At 37.1% G+C, this 19,305-nt stretch overlaps 1 protein-coding gene across 7 annotated transcripts in view; it reads left to right on the top strand.

Moving 5' to 3' along the window:
- FBXW7 (F-box and WD repeat domain containing 7) overlaps positions 1 to 19,305 on the top strand; it is a 281,687-nt gene that overhangs the window by 222,871 nt on the left and 39,511 nt on the right. For 6 of the 7 annotated variants that reach the window (XR_004645843.1, XM_034771528.1, XM_034771529.1 and 3 more), the window contains 2 exons: positions 13,526 to 13,608; positions 17,074 to 17,215. Coding sequence is in view for 6 of the 7 variants with exons in the window: in XM_034771528.1 (XP_034627419.1) it covers positions 13,526 to 13,608; positions 17,074 to 17,215 (225 nt within the window). In the remaining variant the exon portion in view is untranslated. Of the gene's footprint in view, positions 1 to 10,505; positions 10,821 to 13,525; positions 13,609 to 17,073; positions 17,216 to 19,305 lie in introns of those variants that run through there. The other variant, XM_034771530.1, reaches the window with a different exon arrangement.

The following is a 19,305-nucleotide window of genomic DNA, read 5'->3' as shown; positions in this document are numbered from 1 at the left end:
AAGAGAGACTGATATTGGATGAGGTTCCATAGAGGGAGACTAGGACTGAAAACCATTGGGTAGAGCGCAGGAAAAGAGATCAGATGAGAAGCTGGAAGGAGGTACTGGTACTGGCTGGGCAAGAAGACTTCAGCTTGGTGATGGGGAGGAGCTTGTGGTTCCAAGAGTGAGCCAGGAGGGAGACTGACTGTCTGGGCAAGGAGACTGGGGATGAGAAGCCTGAGGTGTGGAGGATGGGACCGGGGAGGCAAGTAGATTGGGATTGGGACTAAGAACTGGGGTGGGAAAAGAGTCAGAACAGGTATGAGTTGGAGGGGACAGGTAAGAAAGAGTCCGGCTTGGCAGGAATGGGCAGAAGGGTCTGTGATCACTAGAGCACACTCCACTGCAGGGCCTGGATTGGAACCCAAGTTTCCTGAATATCACCATTGCTCTGCTGTCAGGAAATATCTGTGACACCCACTGACAGTGTCTCTCTCATCCCCCTTTAGTGCTGATGCATATAGAGGATGACAACATACTATTGCTGTCAGTTACTCCATTTGCTCAACTGTCGGAGGTCTGAGTAGTGGAACTGAAGATTGCAACCCCGCTGATGACCCATGTGGGTGTCAATATGATGCCACATGATGGAATTTTGTTTTTTCAGTTTGCTTTTTTAAAAACCTAGGAAATTACACACAAAAAACAACATTAAAAAACATTATTAAAGTTGCAAAGACCAGCATGCATAAGTTAGGAAATGCCAGACATAGGGTTATCTTAATTTAGCCCCCTTGTGCATATGCATTACAATTAGGTTTGGTGGAATTTGATTTTTAAATAATTTTGATGGCTAATATTGATATTTATTTTCACAGTGACACAAAATTATAGGGTTAAAGCTTTTTTTCATTTTTTATCGACTTAAAATTTCACAGGTATGAAAAATTATGAGGGGAGGTCAGACAATAATTATTTAGAGACAGTAGACAGATTCAAAAATTTAAAGGTTTATAACCATTCAAACACAAATTGTCAACATCACAGGTCAATATATACACAGTAAATATTCTTAAATCAAACTCTGATAAGTTCTCAAGCAGCATTTTTCTTTGCCTATGTATACATGGAAATTTTTTTTGTCAGTTTGTGTGCTGAAATCAATGTTTACCCACATTTACTGATAAAAATATAATTCTTTGAAGCCTAATTATGGTGCTGTCTTTATATGATCACATTTGCCACATTGAGAGCACAAGATGGGTTGTTTAGTGAAGGAGGCAGTTGTTCATAGGGCTGCTCCTTCATTTGCTGCAGAAGATGGAAGATGTGTAGTGAATGAGGCAGGGGATTGCTATAAGACAAAGGAGGGTCTCACAGTTAAGCTAGTTGAATGCTGCCCTGGAGGACTGGATTCTATCCCTGCTTCTGCCACAGAGTTCCTATGTCATAGGCAGGTCGCTTAAATCAAACTTTTGACAGGTAGTCACTAATTGTGTGCCCCTCACTTTTTGGGTGTCCAACTTGATACCCTGGGGTCTGAGTTGCAGAAATGCTGAGCATTCACAAATGCAACTGAAGTCAGTGGGAATTGTGATTGAATATATAAAATGCTATATAATGCTAAGTAAGCTGAAAATCAGGCCCTAGGCATCTTAAATTTAAGGACCCAGAATTAGCAGACACTTTTGACCTTTGTCTCTGTGCCTTAGCAACCCATGTATAAAATGGGGATAATACTGTCCCTTCATCTCACAGGGGTGTTAAGAAGATAAATTAATTTGTTTGTGAAGCACTGAGATATAGGGATAAGTGCCATGGAGAAACTCATGAGGAAGTTAATAATTCTCTATTCAGATCATGATTTGAATAGTGTGCAGTTAAATAAGACATGGGGGCACCCACTGAACAATGAGCATAAAACAAAATATTGACTGCTGCTCATTAAGTGAGCACTATCTATCCTGTGAACTGAATGAGGCTGGGATTCTGTTGATAAAAAAAAGTATGTGATCATGTAATCAAATACTTAAAATTCTGGCATTTCCTAACTTGTGTGTGCTTGACTTTGCAATCTTAATAATGTTCTTTTAATGAAGGGTTTTTTTTATTATTAATAGTGCAAAAGTTCAGTCTTTGTACCCATTTAATCCTTGGTTGTGCCTCAGCTGAGATTCCTGGCTCAATCTCCAGTCTCTTGTTCTATGAACTCTAACCCCACCACTCATCCTCTCTACATCCCTAGTATTGGAGAGATTGGGAGAGGAACAATTTTATAAATTTAGGGTTTAACTTGTATTTCCAAACAATCCACATACATTACAGTACAGGAACTGTTAGCAAACATTTTAAATGGAGCACTGGTATCTTCTATAGTTTGAGGTTGCTGGAGTGTTTCTTATTCTAATCAACTGGAAATAGGAATTCATATTTTTCCAACACATTCATCTTTCAGGCTGCAATTTGCAGACAGGCCTTATTTCTGCTCAAGCATGATATTTTTCTTTTTTTTTTTTTTTTTAAGTCTGAGCAAAAACAGTTGAGCCACTTGTGTTCAAGGAGAAAATATACTTTTCCCTGTAAATACAAATTCTTGTGACTTTTTGTAAATTAGCTCTATAACTGAAATATGGATCCAGAAAGCTGTAATTTGGCAGAGAAATAATCTTCATTGAGTGTTTGGGTCACAATCAGTGTTGATTTGGCAAAGTTATAAACCTTTGGAAAAAGTCACACAGTAAGGTTTAATAGGGGAATCACAGATGCATGTTGTTCCCATTGAAGTCAGAGGAATACATATGCTTTTATTCAAGGGCAATTTGATCCCAGTTTTTTAACGATGATAATTGTATTTTTAAAAAGGATCAGTCAGCAAATTCAGCTGGACATTTAAAACATTTCAAAATGTATGCAAGGGGTTAGAACCTGGCCCTGGGCTCTGTCATCTTTGCAATGCCTTTGAAGGGCAGCCAGGGATTACTCTGACAGAGAGGGAATCCCTGGGTGGTTGATGGCGATACACAATCCACTTCCCCTACCTGTAGCTTGGATGTAGGGATCCAGGAGGGGAGTGCTAAGAGCAGGGCCAGAATGCATTGCACTGTGGTAATCTCAGCTAAAGGACAGTGTGGAATTCTGTCTCCTGCAATTTAGAGCAGAGGGTCATGGGGAAGCAAAGGTGGCACAGAGCCTCTCTCCCTGGAGACAGATGTCCTACATTGACCATAGGTCACCTAAACCTAGGAACTGACTCAGGGTTTGTGCTGTGAGTGAAGGAGGACTCGGTTAGCTCTGCCGCTGTTGAATAATAAAGCAAATTTAAAGTTGCCAAAAGTCACCATAGAATTTTAATGCTAATTGTATAGTACCTTAGTGAGACTGTCACAGGGTCTCTCCACTCAGAAAATGTTCCTACAACCAAAACTAGAATGTTCTTTCTATGGTGTAATGTTTTACTGTAATCTCTGTCCTTCTGGGGATTATATAACTCTGTGGGTGATTTGTGTAATTCAATCTAGTCTTTCATTAGAAGTAATAGACAGTCTTAATTACAACATGCCACATAACAAAATGTTAAAGGTTCTAGAAATGTTGCCAACAGGAAAAGGATTGGACAATGTGAATTTTGATTAATTAAGAGAGCTGGCAGTACTGACTGGGAAATAAGATTTTGTGTCTGCTGGAAACTGTGTAATTTTGGTGTAGAAATTTTTCCATTTGTTGTGAATTGTAATAATTAAGTGGTTTCTAAAAAGTTGTCTTCTAAGATAGAAAAAGTTTGCTGATGTTGAGTACATATGAATTGTGAAATATAGATATTTACTTAACTAATGTGGAGGGAAGATTGATTAACTAGGCCTCAGAATAATGGGTCTTTCTAGAGAATGGAAACTCACAATTGGTTTTGAAGACTATTACATGTCAGGCAAAGATGAAAATGGGTATTATATGTTTGTTCTCTCCCCTACCCCCTCTCAAACCACCCTAGCAGCCGAAAAGTAGGTGTGTTTCGCCACCCCTTGACCTTACCTGGTGCCACCTAGGGGGCCGCTCAAAGATTCATGGATTTATAGGATTGAGCCAGATCTGGGAACTGTGTTGCACAACACCTGATGCAGTGCCATAATTCATAGTCACTCTGGCTGGCACAACAATCCCTAGTAGACTATGTGTGTGTGTATGTTTCCTGTCTTCCTCAAAAAGGAAGGGAACTAGATTGCCAGATACAGTGGTCACCATTAAAACATTTGCATCTTACAATTCTTAGTTTTCCATATATTTTCCCCATATAATTAGAATAAGTAGTATGACACCCTATATTTAGACTAAATAATATCTGCGAAACTAAGTTTCCATTGTGTGATAACTATTGGCAAATGGTGACTCTTTGGGCTAATATAATGGTCATGATTCAAGTAAAGAAATTAACAGGTAAAGCAAGTTTTGTGGGGGAGGGGGAGTTTTATCAGAGAATGATTGGCAATCATGCATAGTGGGGGAAAGTAATCATCAGTAATGTATCCGAAGAGAAGAAAATAGAAAAGTAAAATAGAAACACAGAACTTCACTTTAACCTCTAAGAAAACTGCTAATGATTACATGAGCCCATTTTGATGAAAAGTACATCCACCTAGGCTATAAGGTCAAGCTTGTAATCTTTAGTAAATGGGTAGAGCTTGTCCATGTTGATCAATTTTCTCTGTTGTGGCTGAGAACTTACTACTCCCAGAGTGAGTTAGCAGATTTATAGGGAGAGGCAAATCCATGGTTTTAAGTGGCTCCACTGTGCAATTTTTGAATCCACATAGCAGTAGTATCCTCTGCTTGTTTTCACCCTGACAGTACAGGTGCTAACTTATTTCCCATAGTTGTTTATTCCTTTAACGGCTATCTTAAATCTTCCATGTATATCCGGCATGTGCCTTTTTTCTTTCTCATGAGATATATTAGAGTAGGAGGAGTTAAGTCTCCTGAGACACATGCAACTTTGTTCATATCTGACGTATGAAGTCAGCTCAGGACCACTTTGTTTTCATAAAATACACAGCACTGCAGCTTAATGGATAAATAGTATAAATGCCAAGATTTGATGGGCAGAGTTTAAGATGATTAGTAAGGCTAGTTTAGTTGGGAGATACTAAAAAGAAGTAAAGTATCGGAGGGGTAGCCGTGTTAGTCTGGATCTGTAAAAGCAGCAGAGAGTCCTGTGGCACCTTATAGACTAACAGACGTATTGGAGCATAAGCTTTCGTGGGTGAATACCCACTTCGTCAGATGCATCATGTTCCAATACATCTGTTAATCTATAAGGTGCCACAGGACTCTTTGCTGCTTTTAAAAGAAGTAAAGTTGTGTAAGGACTCAAAGTACTTGTTCATGAAAGCCACAGAGAACTACACGGAAATCACAGCTAGATAAGAAAATGTACGTTTTGGGATAGAAGCTATGCCTTCCTCTGTGTTTGGGAAGATCCTAGTACACTTTGAGTCCTATTGCAGTCTAAATAATGATACATAAGAAAGCAAAAAAGTTGAAATACCAAATTGATATTTGTGAAGAAGTTGAAGGAGCCCAGATGAAGTCTGTCCTTTTGAGGATATGCACCATTGTTTATACCAGACTAACCTTTGTACTGTTTTTGGCTACAGAACAAAAGGAATAGTTTCCCCTCAATTCAGCTTGGTCTTGGCATTTTTCTACTGAGTGGTCGTGTGCCTCGTCAGCTCTCATTGTAGCCAATGGGAATTGCAGGTGACTATCTCCTAGGTTCATTCCTTAAAGTGCACTGCATCTGTTCTTTCAAATGCTCTGCTGAAAAGTTTAATACCAACCAATCTGGCAGAAGCCAGAATCCACTTCATGCAAGAGTTTTCTTTCCATGCTCCAGAGTTGTTGCCCCTGCATCTGGCTGAGAACTTGACCTGGCTCAGAACTAGAAAAGGGAGGCTGGCAGATTTTTTGAGTGGATTTTATTACCATGGCCTTATATTTTTCCATTAGGCCACCGCATCAGGCTATGACCACTCTAAGAAAAACATACAGAGGAGAAGGAGATGTAGCATAGAGGGAGCTGGAGATTTGAAAGAATTCTCCTTAGTGAGATATTTAAAAAAAAAATCAACTACCTCATTTGTTTATTTTTTCCCTCCATCTTGTTAAATATCCCTCTGAAAGGATCATCGTATCTTCCCAATGGTGGTCGCCACTGTCACAGTTCAGGGCCACTACAGCTGTATGTCCTTTTAGTGGTTCAGCAAGGGCATCCACTTTCAATTTCAAGCTCCTTTGTTGTTGCCTTTCTAGGTGGAGACCCAAGTGTCTCTCCATCTGACAGGAGTATTCCCAGGCTACCCAGTTCCCTGCCTTCACTATGTATTTTCTAGCAAAAATATTCTGCCTAAACTGATCTGCTTGCTTTCTCTTTAGAGATTGATAATTTATATCTGCAGAAATCAGTTAACACAGAGTTCTTTCTAAGCAAGCCTACTTTATTCTTAAGGTAAAAAGCATTACAGAAAAAACATACTTAAAACCTTAAAAGAACCTACACGCATGCTAATAAGTTTACGAGGCATCACCCCACCTTAGGGTTGTTGTTTTTTTTGTGATTACAAGTTCATCAGAGTTCATCACACTCTTACTTAGGCCAAGTCTTTCCAATCCTTCCGTAAGGATTGAGGCCCTCCAAGACAAACCTGTCCGTTTGCTAGACCAGGGGAAAAGCCTGGGTCAGCTTAAAACCCAGGCTTTTATCCAAAAGTTGTAGGGGGGTTCTGTTATGGTTTGGGGTTTAGTTTGTTGGTTGTTTTTTTTTTTCTCTGTTGATCTTGGAGAATCCACTTTGAATTAATACATATGTATATCTCCATGGGGGAAGGGTGGCTTCAAAAATGGATAACAGAGGAAGTTCATTAGCATCCTCTCCTTCCTACTAAAGAAGGTCCATGCAATGCCACAACACCACATATACATTTCATTTTAATACAATGTACCCTAAAGTTATTAACCCTAAATTCAATAAGATTTAGCTTAATTCCGTACAATTTATCTTAATTCCATATGATTTGTTCAGGATATTTTCAGTTTTTATAACCATATCCAGCTTAGTTTGTCTTCTAGAATATTGAAACAGTTTAGGGTCTGTCTGCTTAGACTTTTCCTTTTGCTGGGAAACTGCCATTTTGCATGGATAGTTTCTTCGTTTACTTCCTTTCAAGTGACGACAAGCTCTTTTTGGAGAGCCTCAGTTGAATGTATTTTTGCCAGGCTTAGCATTCTCAGATTGTTCAGCCTACAGCTCAAAGATGTTAATTACCTTCTTTAACCTAGGCTCAAAGAATTCCACTGGGAAAATTCTTTCCTGGGAATCCATGGCAAACTTGATTTACTTTGATTTGTAGAATTCCCATTTTGCCACAGACTTCGGGGGGGAGGGATAGCTCAGTGGTTTGAGCATTGGCCTGCTAAACCCAGGGTTGAGAGTTCAATCCTTGAGGGGGCCACTTGGGAATCTGGGGAAAATCAGTACTTGGTCCTGCTAGTGAAGGCAGGGGACTGGACTCGATGACCTTTCAAGGTCCCTTCCAGTTCTAGGAGATGGGATATCTCCATTAATTATAATTATTATAAGTCATTTTAATCTCTGCCTCAGTTCCCATCTGTAAAATGAGGATGATGCTTTTCCATTTAATGGGGGTTGAGAATAAATCAGTGAATACTTGGGAGACACCTAGATATACAGTTTAGGGGCTATATCAATACATACATAGAAGATGGACAATAACAGGATGCTGTTCTGGCACTGCATGTCTTTTCTGAGGCAGAACTTCTGTGGTACATGGAGCAGGCAAGCAGAGCTTTGCTCCTTGACTGACATCTCTAAACTTTCTTACCCTCTGTACAGCAGGAGGAGCAACAAAAGAATTGTTCAAGAGTTCTAGAATCATTCTCCTGAGAGGAAGCTGGAAGCTACCTCATCTCTTTCGGCCAGGGGTGGGGGGGGGGGGGGGCAAGGGGGCAAAAGACTCCCAATTTATCAGATCTCTTCTAACTTTAACTGATAGGAAAAATGGAAATTCCAAGCAGGCTCAAGGGAAAGTTCTCTCCTAAAAATTCCAGTGACATCCCCTTGGGTTGTCATCCTACTCCTGGGGAGAAGTAAGATTCTCATCTAGGCATTGCCCCTGGATTTTGCACTGCATCCCAAAATGTCTGTAATGCACTTTGGCTAACGGACATCTAATGAAATTTGATTATACAGTTCTCCTTAATGGTTACAAAACCCACATTTCTCACAAACTGGAAAAAATATATTTTGTACATCCTTCCTGTGCCAATGTTGGTGCACGGGATGGAAACCAGTCCATTCCATTCTTCTCTGTCACTTGCTGCTGCTTCCTTGAGATTGGCTCTTCTGCCCTCCCTGCAAATGGTTCTTCTTAACATTTCTCTTGGATACCCTCATTTCTTCACAATAGTTGGTTTTTACCTGACAGTTTCGTGTGGAAATCTGTATGTTGGCATTCAGAGTACATGCCCCAAATACATCCAGAGCGTCCTTCTCATTCTGATGGAAAGAACTGGTTGGTGGTATTTCAGATCTCTTCGTTGGTGCTGAAGTCTTTGCAGTCAATGTTCAGAATCTTTCATAGGCACTTATTTTGGAAGGCGTCTAGTTTTCTGTCTGTTTTAGTAGATTTCCAACTCTTGCCGCCATATATTAGCCCTGAGATTGTTTAAATTGAAAATTCTCAGTTTTGTTCTAGTGCTGTATATCTTTGATTGCCATACTACGTTGAGTTGCCTGTCCTATCGTTAACATCTCATTTCCTCTTAAGGTCTCCTTTGGTTAATATGGTGCCGCCCAGGTAGATGAACTGTTCTACTTTCTTGGTATTTTTGCCTTCTAATGTGATGTTACTGGGTTTCAGTAATGTTTGTTCTAGCATAATTAATTTTCAGCCTCATTTGGCTTGCTATTTTTGCCAAATAGTCTGTCTGTCTGTCTCTTTTGAAGGGTGTCTCTGGATAGCACAGTATCATCAGCAAAGTTGCTATACCAGTGTTTGTGTTGCTAATACACGTCTTCATTATCTACGGCAATGCCAAACAACAACGGAGATAAAATGCAGCCCTGTTCCATGCCAGCATCCACATTGAACCACTCTGTTGTCTGGTTGTTCACCCACACAGAATACTTTGCATCTCTGTACATGGCCTTGATGATATTGACAATTTTAACTGGGATTCCACAGGATTGAAACATATTCCATAATATATGTAAGTGCAAGCTATCAAATGCCATTTGAAAATCAAAATATTTGATGAAGAAGGGAGCTTGCCATTCTATACATTTTTGTATGATGGACCGTTAGTGTAAATATCTACTCTACATGGGATGTCTTGGGCCTGAATTCACCCTGTTCTTCTCAAAGGTTTGCATCCTCTGCCTCTCTCATCCTGTGCAGAAGGCTTTCCCTAGAGCAGAGAGTAGTATAGCTCCTCTCCAGTTGTTACAGTCACACTTTATCTTATAATGATTCCATGTTTTCACTGGTCAGGTGTGGTCTCTTCTTCCCAAACTTTTTTGACCAGCTGTATCAATTTTGTTAGGATAGTTGTATCAAGTAATTGTAAAACAAAAAACTTTGTTTGGAAAATTGTGTGTGAAACATTCAAAGCTTTCCTTAAGATTTTTCTAAGTGTGAGAGAGAAACCATCAAACGATTTGTGTGTGGACAGCAGCAGCAGATATTGAAGCTTTTTAATGTTTGGGGGGGTTCGTATAACTTCAACTAATTTTGAAAATAGGGAGATTTTCTGGGAAGAGGATGTACAGAATATTAAAGGTGCACTGGGAGGACTGCCTTCCAAGGAAAACCTGGACATACTCTTGAATTTTACAGATTAGCCACAACAGTAATAAATATTTTAATCCGTATTACATAATTTTCTATTTTAAAAGTTGCAAGTGTTAAATTCGCCAAACCAGTTTATTGTGTAGCAAACAGAATATTTCAAACATCTTTTTGGCAAATAATATATTTCAAATTATTTTAAAATTAACTGCACTTTTTAAGTACTAATTTGTGTCCACTGAAAGTCCAGTTAACTGGCCGAGGGCTACACTATAAGTGTAATTAGTGGCAATGAGCTTGCTTGAGCTGGAAAAATCTGAAGCATGCTGCACTTTCAAATATAAAAAAAATGGTTTGATAACATTCCACCAGCCTCCAAGGCTACTTTAAAAAATGTTTTATTTTTCAAAGAAAAGATGAAGACAAGTTTGAGGAGGGGAATGTTGGTGTGGGGGCTATTTAATTTCCTGTTCAAGTCCTTCCTGTACTCTGTGCTTACAGGCTCCCCGGAGCTGAGCACCATATAATTGATGTGCAGCCTGCATTGCTGAAGGTTGGACTGCACCATTCCGTGAATGAGGGAAGATGTAATCTGATCCTCTGCTGCTAAGGGAGGAATCTGTTAAGTCAAGGCTTTGACAGGCCATAGTCTCCTCCAATAATCTTCCCCCTCTCTCTCATTATTCCCTCAAGTTCTACTCCAGCAAGCTGCATGTATGTATGTGTCCTGAGAAGCGGTTTGATACTGAGCTTCATTTGCCTTTACAGTGTGGAGTTTTGTTGCTGGTTCTGCTGCCTAATCTTCCTTTTCTGACGTGCCCGAGCATGTCCACATTAGAGTCTGTGACATACCTACCTGAAAAAGGTTTATATTGTCAGAGACTACCAAGCAGTCGGACACTCGGGGGCACAGAATCACTGAAGGGGAAAAATACAGAAAACATGGGTTTCTACGGCACTTTAAAAATGATTTTTTACAAAGTAAGTAATCTGTTTTTTCTTGTTTGAGAGAGTATGTCTGTCTGTGTTAAGGAAGAAAAAATCTGTATCATCAGAGATGGCTGCAGTATCTTCTCTTTTTGGTGGGTGGCTGGATGCCTGGCATTCTATTCTACACGATGAACGAAGGCAAATAATGAAATGGCTAAATGAGATGCGAAAAGCTTTTATTTTAGGAATCTGAATAAGAAGTGAAATGTTGATCTGAGAATTTACCTTCAAATAAACTGCTTGACTTTCAAAATGCAGCTCATCTATACGTTAACCTGAAAGCACTTTATGCATAACTGTTCTTTAGTAAATCTTCTTTCTGTACCTTATCATTTCTCTCAGGCTTATTTTATTTTAATTTTGCTGTGAATGTACAAAAAGGTGGAAGTAATGGTGTTGATATTTACATGTAATGCAGTGAGCTGTAGAAGACTTTGATACCACTCTGTGTTTCTGGTAATGATGCAGAATACAGTTTGATATTTTGACTGCAAGATCAGTTATTTCAGTAAATCAACACCGTCTAAAGGACTCTAGTACCTATATTCACAGAGAATTATTTCACAAGGATGTTTGCTTGGGTATTTCTGATACAAGTTTTCAGTTGCATAAAAATCATCTTGAAGTCTAAAATTTATCACTAGAACAGTCTTCTGGAAACAAAGTTTTATCTTAGTATGGTAAATGCAATTGTGTCAATGAATTTACTTGGCATCCTGTGAAGTGCTGAAAGCACATATATGTCACTAAGCTGATAAGAACAGATGAAAAAGTTTGTTAAAATAATTGAGAAAACAGGAAATTGGAGATGTCATCATTAGGTAAATATAGGACTGCATGTTGATTTGAATATTTTCTATGCTTTTGTAGAAGGATAAATGAATATATCTGTTGCTGGTATTATATTGCTTATACTGTTGCTGGTATTATATTTCTTATACCTAACAATTTTTGCTTTTGAAAAAGTAAATCTCTTTTTTTTGAGAGAGAGAGGAAACTAGAAGATAAATATAAGCATTGGTGTGAGGATATTCTCTCAGGAAAATCAGTTTAATTTTTAACTGAGATTAAAAACTTCCTATAACATTAAAATACTTCCTTAAGATTCCTACTATAAGATTTCTCTAGTATGGTGTTATACTAAAACAAATGAGATTTATGCCTCCAGTGGTTTTGCTGTCTTACTCCTGTACAATGATAAAAGATGGTCTCCATTATTCTCAGTGTTGATTAGAACAATTTGGGGGGCAGTGGGGGAGGGTGGGTCGGGTTGGTTCTTGCATTTGGGATTTATGTGTTTTTTGGTTTGTTTGTTGTTCTGTTTAATGTGTTTATGGTGACATGGTTATTGTGTCCCACATGAGGTATGGGCAAGAAAACAAGGTTTAGCTATAAGGCAAGCTGTTTTTCTTTTTTAATGAGTATGTATAACCTTAGTAGTCCTTTTTTTTAATTACTAATGGAACAAAATACAAAAGCTTTATTGAATGTTTATTAAGTGACATGTAAATGTCTGTGTATTTTGAAGGAAAATGTTTCTAATGCAAACATTTTTTATAGCTATACAGAATCCAATTCATTTTAGGAGGGAAGACTGGTACAATAAATGGTTGAATCCAATCATAAAGATGAAATTATAACATCTGCAACATTTTAAAAAACAGAGAACCACTTAGCATTATATATCCTAGATATCAACTTAAAACCATTCATTTTAACAGATTAAATTAGAGAAGCTAAAAACCCTCACAAATATTTAAGGTCCAAATTGATACACAGGTAATTTATACATTCTGCAGCTAATAGCTGTTGTTGCTCTACTAATGGATAAAATGTTTTCCCTACAATAAAAACACATCTTTATTTGGCATAAAATGACTTCTTAGTTGAGTCCAAAAATCTGTGGTTGAAGATTACCAGCATATGCAGCAAGTAATCCCTATTTGTTTGGCTGGATGAACATGCCTTTCACTGGTTTCCATCTCTTTGGTAATTTTTGCAGACTTGCTTCTCCTTTTAACGGCTGCCCTGCTCATTATTTGTTTTTTGATCGTATCTAATTGTGGGTAACATTCTAGGCTAGATTTATTCTTCTTCATTCTACCCCTTTTTGTAAAAATGTCAGTGTCCTCTTTAAGTCATTTCGTTTTAATCAATGTCATTTAATAAATGTTTGAAATGTTAAATTAAAAATGTTAAGATGAGTCATTTTTAAGTATTTGACATTTTTTTTTGTCTTAATGCCTAAAATATACATTTGGTCTACAGTGCACAGAGACTATCCAAAATGTAACCCACTTCTCATTTTCAGACTTTACAGTTATAATAGCTATGAAACTGAAATAATAGGGATGAAATTCTTTCTAGAAACTTCACAAAGATCAGTTTTTTAAATAAACCTTTAGATAGTTATATCCAAATAAAAAGTAAGATAGTAGTTTTAAGTATATGTAGTCCCCAAAGTAAAAATGTTATAACACTTTAGTCATAAAATAGATACTTATTCATTAAAACTATTTCACATTTTGTTACTTCTAGTTGTAAACTAGAACATTATTTTATTAATGGAGGTTTCTTACGAAAATTCAGAATTAAAGTAAAAGGAAAAATGTGTTCATTTTAGATATTACAGACATGATTTATGCTGGTCATACAACTAAATCTTTGGGGTTTTTTTTCCCCTCCCCACCTTGCAGATGAAGAGAAAGTTGGACCATGGCTCCGAGGTCCGTTCTTTCTCTCTGGGAAAGAAACCCTGCAAAGTCTCAGAATACACGAGGTAATTAAATGTAATAACATGACCTGGTCATGATTTTTATGTGTACATCCTGTCTTTCCAGCTGCTCAACCTGAATCATAGCTCATCTTAAATGTTAACACTAGAGAAGAGAACTGGTGGTATTATCCCTATTAGCATGTAGAGTTCAGGTGGTTAAAATTATGGAAACTGAAGTTGAGTTTCAATAGAGTAGCCAAAGTTGTATTTCTTCTCTTGAGGTTTGCTTTCAATTTCTAATATATTGCCCATCTCCGAAGAGCTTTCTACAGGGCAGAAGCATCCCTCAAAATAAAGTGTGAAATCAATACAGTTTTAAAAGGGACTTAATGGTAAGAACTTCTAAAAAGAAAGGCTTTTACAAAATATGATCAAATGTATCAATTTACTAAGGCAAGTGAAATACTTGAGTGGAAATTTATGTAGGCAGAATTGAACATATGATTCTAAGCAAATTACAAAAAAATGCTTGCTACCTACAATATGGTATTACTGAGTCCCCATTCTTCTCCCTTACTCATGTTGATTAGTATGTTAATGCACAAGTAGTTCCATTTATTTCAGTGAGATTCCTTGCAGAGTAAGATAATAATCAACATGAGTAAGGGAGCAGAATAGGGCAATTTCTGAATCAGCAAGTATATTTTATTTGCTAAAGATAAGATTTTAAATGTTCTATATGCATACATTACAGTATGCTCAGTGTTTCCTGTAGTTGCCATAACAACTAGATATAATTGTTCTCTGATGTCCTGCTACATTCCATCATTTTGGAATTTGTATCATTGTAAAACTTTTCCTGCTACTTTCCACTTAAAATTGGCTTAGGAAGTCAGTTCTTGAATACGTCACTGTGGATGTATCTTAAAAGTGTAAATTACATTTTATACATCTCTCCTTTTAAGAGGGTTATTGCACAAATGAAAAGTTCAGAAAATGTGAGAAATGTTCTGTGTTTGGTCTTTGATTTTGTAAATGGCAACATTAAAGAACAACAGACCTTATCTTATTAGTGAGCAAATATAACCATTCTGACTTCCAGATCTCTCTAGTTGGTGTATTATTTTTTTCAATTCTTCTCAGTTTTCTGAACTCATGCTGCCAAAAACCTGCCTCTTTCTGTAACAGTTCCTCACATAACACAGTCCTTGGTGTTCACAAAAAAGACAATTCAGTAAAGTATACTATTTGTCAAAATATATGTACTTGTTTTCAGAGGAACTGTTGTTACTTGTCCAGCTTCCTAGAACATGCGACTATGTTTTAATAGAATGAAAACAAACATTCAGAAAGTTCTAAACACAAAAAGAATAAAGTATGAACAAAGATCATGTTTAATGTGATTGCAAAGGAAAAAGATTTTGCTTTTAGTTTCTGTTGTGGATTATTGCAGTTCTGACTAAAAAGTCCAATGTAGCAGTGAAAGACATTTAAATAAAGGTATAACATCCCCTATATTAAAATAAACAGCCACCAAACATTTTATTTACTTAAAATATGTATTTTAATGCCTGTAACCTAAAGACAGCATTTATATTTCATGTTGTTTATAACAAGTTTCTAATTTTCTAACCCATTTTATCACCAACATTCAAAAGCAAGCCTCTATAGATACTTACCTTCTAGAAAAGCTGACCATATTCAGTCATACTGATGATAGTTGAGAAGATGTGAAAATAGTGTCTCTCAGAAACACACATAGCCTTTGCTTGTTCACCCACACCAAGGGTAGAATTCAGCTTCTGTGCACAGGACCAGTACAAGTCGTATGCACCAGTTAAATCCCACATAAGCTTCATTCACAGTCTTATTTTGGAACTGAAGTGTTGGATTGGCTTTTTGCTCGCCCTCTGCTCAGGGGTGAACAGAATTAGAAAAGTCATTCATTTTAAAAGTATTATGGATTAACTTAAAAGCATGACTTTTAAGTCTTCTTTCCACTGGAATTCAGAAGGTTGAGTTTATATACAGGAAAAAACCCTTTTCATAAATAATATAGGACAGTCTTATGATTTGATCTTTTGAGTCATTTGATCATATTATATTTAATATTGTTTAGGTAAAATGATTTAATTCTTGCATCTCAATGTTTCTGTATGTTCTCCTTGTTGTTAGAAGGAAAGACTCACAGGTCTGATGAACCTGGGGTTTGTTTACACACGTAAAAAAACCCATTGGGTTATTTGCATTAGCTGAATGTCCTTAAAAGACGACAGTGTTCTGTGAAACAAAGTGCTCCGTATTAGCTTTTGTTTACATTAGAACTTACTGAAATATCAAGTAAAGAAATAAACCTGTTCTTATCCGTCTTTAAACTTCATCAGTTCATGCAAGTTTTTGGTACATGCTGGAGAAAAAATAGAACAATAAAATAAAACAAAATTAGAGTTAAAATAAATGTTAGTTATAAATCTATATTGCATCAGTTTACAACAATGCTCTGTCCAGTGAAATCGTGAAGAGCAAATTAGCTAAAGGACTAGATTTACTGCAAAATATTAAATATATTAAAGCAAAATATTTAGGAATCTCCAGTGTATTTGAATTCTACATCTTTTGCAATAGTTAGTACAGATAACTATGGTTTAAATAGGTGATCCAAGATACATAAGTAGGGACTATATCAGTCAGATACATCATGTAAAATGCTTCATTTACAAGATAAGGTGAGAGAAAATTGAAGGCTGGACAACATTACTGTGGTAGACTTCTCTAGGAGTTTAGACCAGTCACATGGGATGGAGTTGAGGAAAGAAGGAAAAAAGACACACAAGGCAGAAACATATATTCCTGTGTCTGATCTTTTAAATATGTGAGTGAGAAAACTGTGTGTAGATGGGGCAAAACTACTGCCTCCCAGCTCCCCCTGCCCCCAAAATTGTGAGGTTGGTGTTAATCCATCAATATGCAAACTTTTAAAATACAGTAAAATATATTGAAGTTAAACTATTCTGTTATCATTATAAAATATTAATAGTCTCTTGCTAACAAAATATATCAAGGACTTAGATAATGGATTATTTTGTTGTTTGGCAATGAGGCAGCAACATGTTTTACCATTACAGTTGAGACCTGTGAACTCCTGCTTTCCACATCACCGGACACCAGGCACACAGGAAACTTGGTCTTCCTGGAGTGAAAGGATATATTCTTACTGCATCTCTTACATAAGCACTCCCTTCTGGCCAGTTGATGGAGTGGTATTCATTTGGCCTTCAGTGGATGCTACCCATTTTTTTCATGAACACTAGAATGATATAAACAGCTGTACTGATGAGAGTGAGGAAACTGACTCCTTGAATGACAAAGTTCAAACTGTTGTTGCCTGGGTAATTTCACATAAAAATCAAAACATTATTTTTTATTAATTCTGATTTGTAACTGCTGTACTAAAGCATTTTAAGTATATAAACATTTTATTTTTCATAATGCAATAATTTCTGTGACTTTCACTTATTTGTATCATAGCACTACTGGGCTTGTGCCATGTTCAGCAACACCTACTACTTTTGGGGACCTGAGAGCAGCCAATGGCCAAGGACAACAGCGGCGCCGGATTACATCTGTCCAGCCACCTACAGGACTTCAAGAATGGCTGAAAATGTTTCAGGTAACCAGCAACTAGAGCGTGAGACTAAATAACCATCTGGAATGGTTCACCTTCATGATTTAAGAAAAAACAGCCAGTTTAATGTACCCCCAAAGTCTCTGTCATTGATTCCATGTAGTCCTGACAAAATAAATGAGCACCAACTTTAAAGGAAATAAGTTTTCCATTCCAGCTAGTTACTGTACAAATTCACAAAATGTTTGCTTTCTTGGGTTTGCTACCAAAATAAACTCTACTGTTAAGTACTTTGATATTTTCTGCAAAATCTATCCAGCAGGTTACCACTGCTGCCATTGTGGCCTCAATTTAACAAAAGACATGTTCATTTTGAGGCTTGTAAGCATTAGTGCATGGTTAGTCTCTGTGTGAATATGATGCTAAATTTATCAGAAATCTGATAATTTAAATGGAATAGAGGGAACTCTAGTTTATAATATTTTAAAAACTTAGTTATTTGACAAAATATATTTCTGATGAAAAGGAAACTCAATGTTCATTCTTACCATTCTGTGTTTTAATCACATTCTTGGGTTGTGCATATTTGTACAGTTGAAAAGAAGAGCAAAGAGAACTTTTTTCTCCCTTCAAATGGTCTGGTCAACAATGTCTACAAGAAAAACAACACTGACAAAGAGTCTGTAAATAAAATGGTATGCACGAATAGTAATTAATGTAGGGGTGGCCAACCTGAGCCTGAGAAGGAGCCAGAATTTACCAATGTACGTTGCCAAAGAGCCACAGTAACATGTCAGCAGCCCTCAATCAGCTTCCCCCTCCCCCCACTCCCAGTGCCTCCCACCCACGGCAGCTGTTTTGTGGCGTGCAGGAGGTGGGGAGAGGGAAGAACAAGGGCACGGCAGGCTCAGAGGAGGGGGTGGGAAGGGATGGAGTGGGGGCAAGGACCTGTGGCGGAGCCAGGGGTTGAGCAGTGAGCACCCCCAGCACATTGGAAAGTTGGCGCCTGTAGCTGCAGCTCCGGAGCTGGTGCCTATACAAGGAGCCGCATATTAACTTTTGAAGAGCCACATGTGGCTCCGGAGCCACAGGTTGGCCACCCCTGAATTAATGCAACGGAAGTAGAATATCTATAGATGTCTATTGCTGTGTGTTTAAAAATATGAAAAAACTACCCACTGATTAACAATAAAGCAATATGTTTTTGTTTCTGAACATTACTTCTGTAACAGTTTAAAAAGAAGAGATGGACCAATGAAAATATAAAAATTGCTTCCGTTATTATCAGCAATAACTTTTACAGCTTCAATGTAAACTTACTGACACACTGTTTTAGGCAAAAATCATTTTTTATAACTTTATGCTCAGTGTGCATCATTTGATGATAATTTCATTATGTAACTAATCTCAGATGCAAATTCTTGCCCTTAAAAAAAAAAGTAAAAGCCTCTTCCTTCATAAATTATAAATATGTAATCTATTCATACAAAACTCATACTTTGAAGTGAAGTGGAGAAGACTAAATGATTTGCAGCAATAAGTATTCAAATTCAGTTGTTAAAGGTATGCTTTTGTGATGTTTTTTCCTAGAAAGATGTTTTTTATCCACAAGAATAAGATTTTAATGGTACATGTGCTTCTTTCTAGACACCACAGATACGTCAACACAGCTCCTGAATATTAATCATCTGAAAGCCTTTCTGTTATCAAAAGTTAGTTTGTTTCACAACAGAGGTATTTTATTGGTAATTTTAAGTACTTGGTTTACTTTTTCACATAGTCTATAACTACATACAAAAAACAACAGGGTGGATTTGATTTAAATCATGATTTAAATCACTAGTCAGGAAGACTCAATTTAATCATGGATTTCTACATAAAAGTGCATTCTTGTTGGTTGTTATAACCTAAATACATATTCTTCACAACTCAGAGATAGATGTAGGTTTCATTTTTAGAAGGTACGCACTATACATTTTTTAAGTGATTTATACTGAAAACTTTTCAGATTAGTTTTACAGCTATATCAGAAAATGAATGATTTGTTGTTTCATTTACCAAAGGTAATTGAAGCAGATATTAATGAAGTCATTGGGAGGTGAAGTATCTCCAATTCAACAGGTTAATCATTAATA

Source organism: Trachemys scripta, chromosome 5 (assembly GCF_013100865.1).
Source record: "Trachemys scripta elegans isolate TJP31775 chromosome 5, CAS_Tse_1.0, whole genome shotgun sequence".
NCBI lineage: Eukaryota > Metazoa > Chordata > Testudines > Emydidae > Trachemys > Trachemys scripta.
Note: the sequence above shows the minus strand (reverse complement) of the source record. Positions and strands in the feature narration are given on the sequence as shown.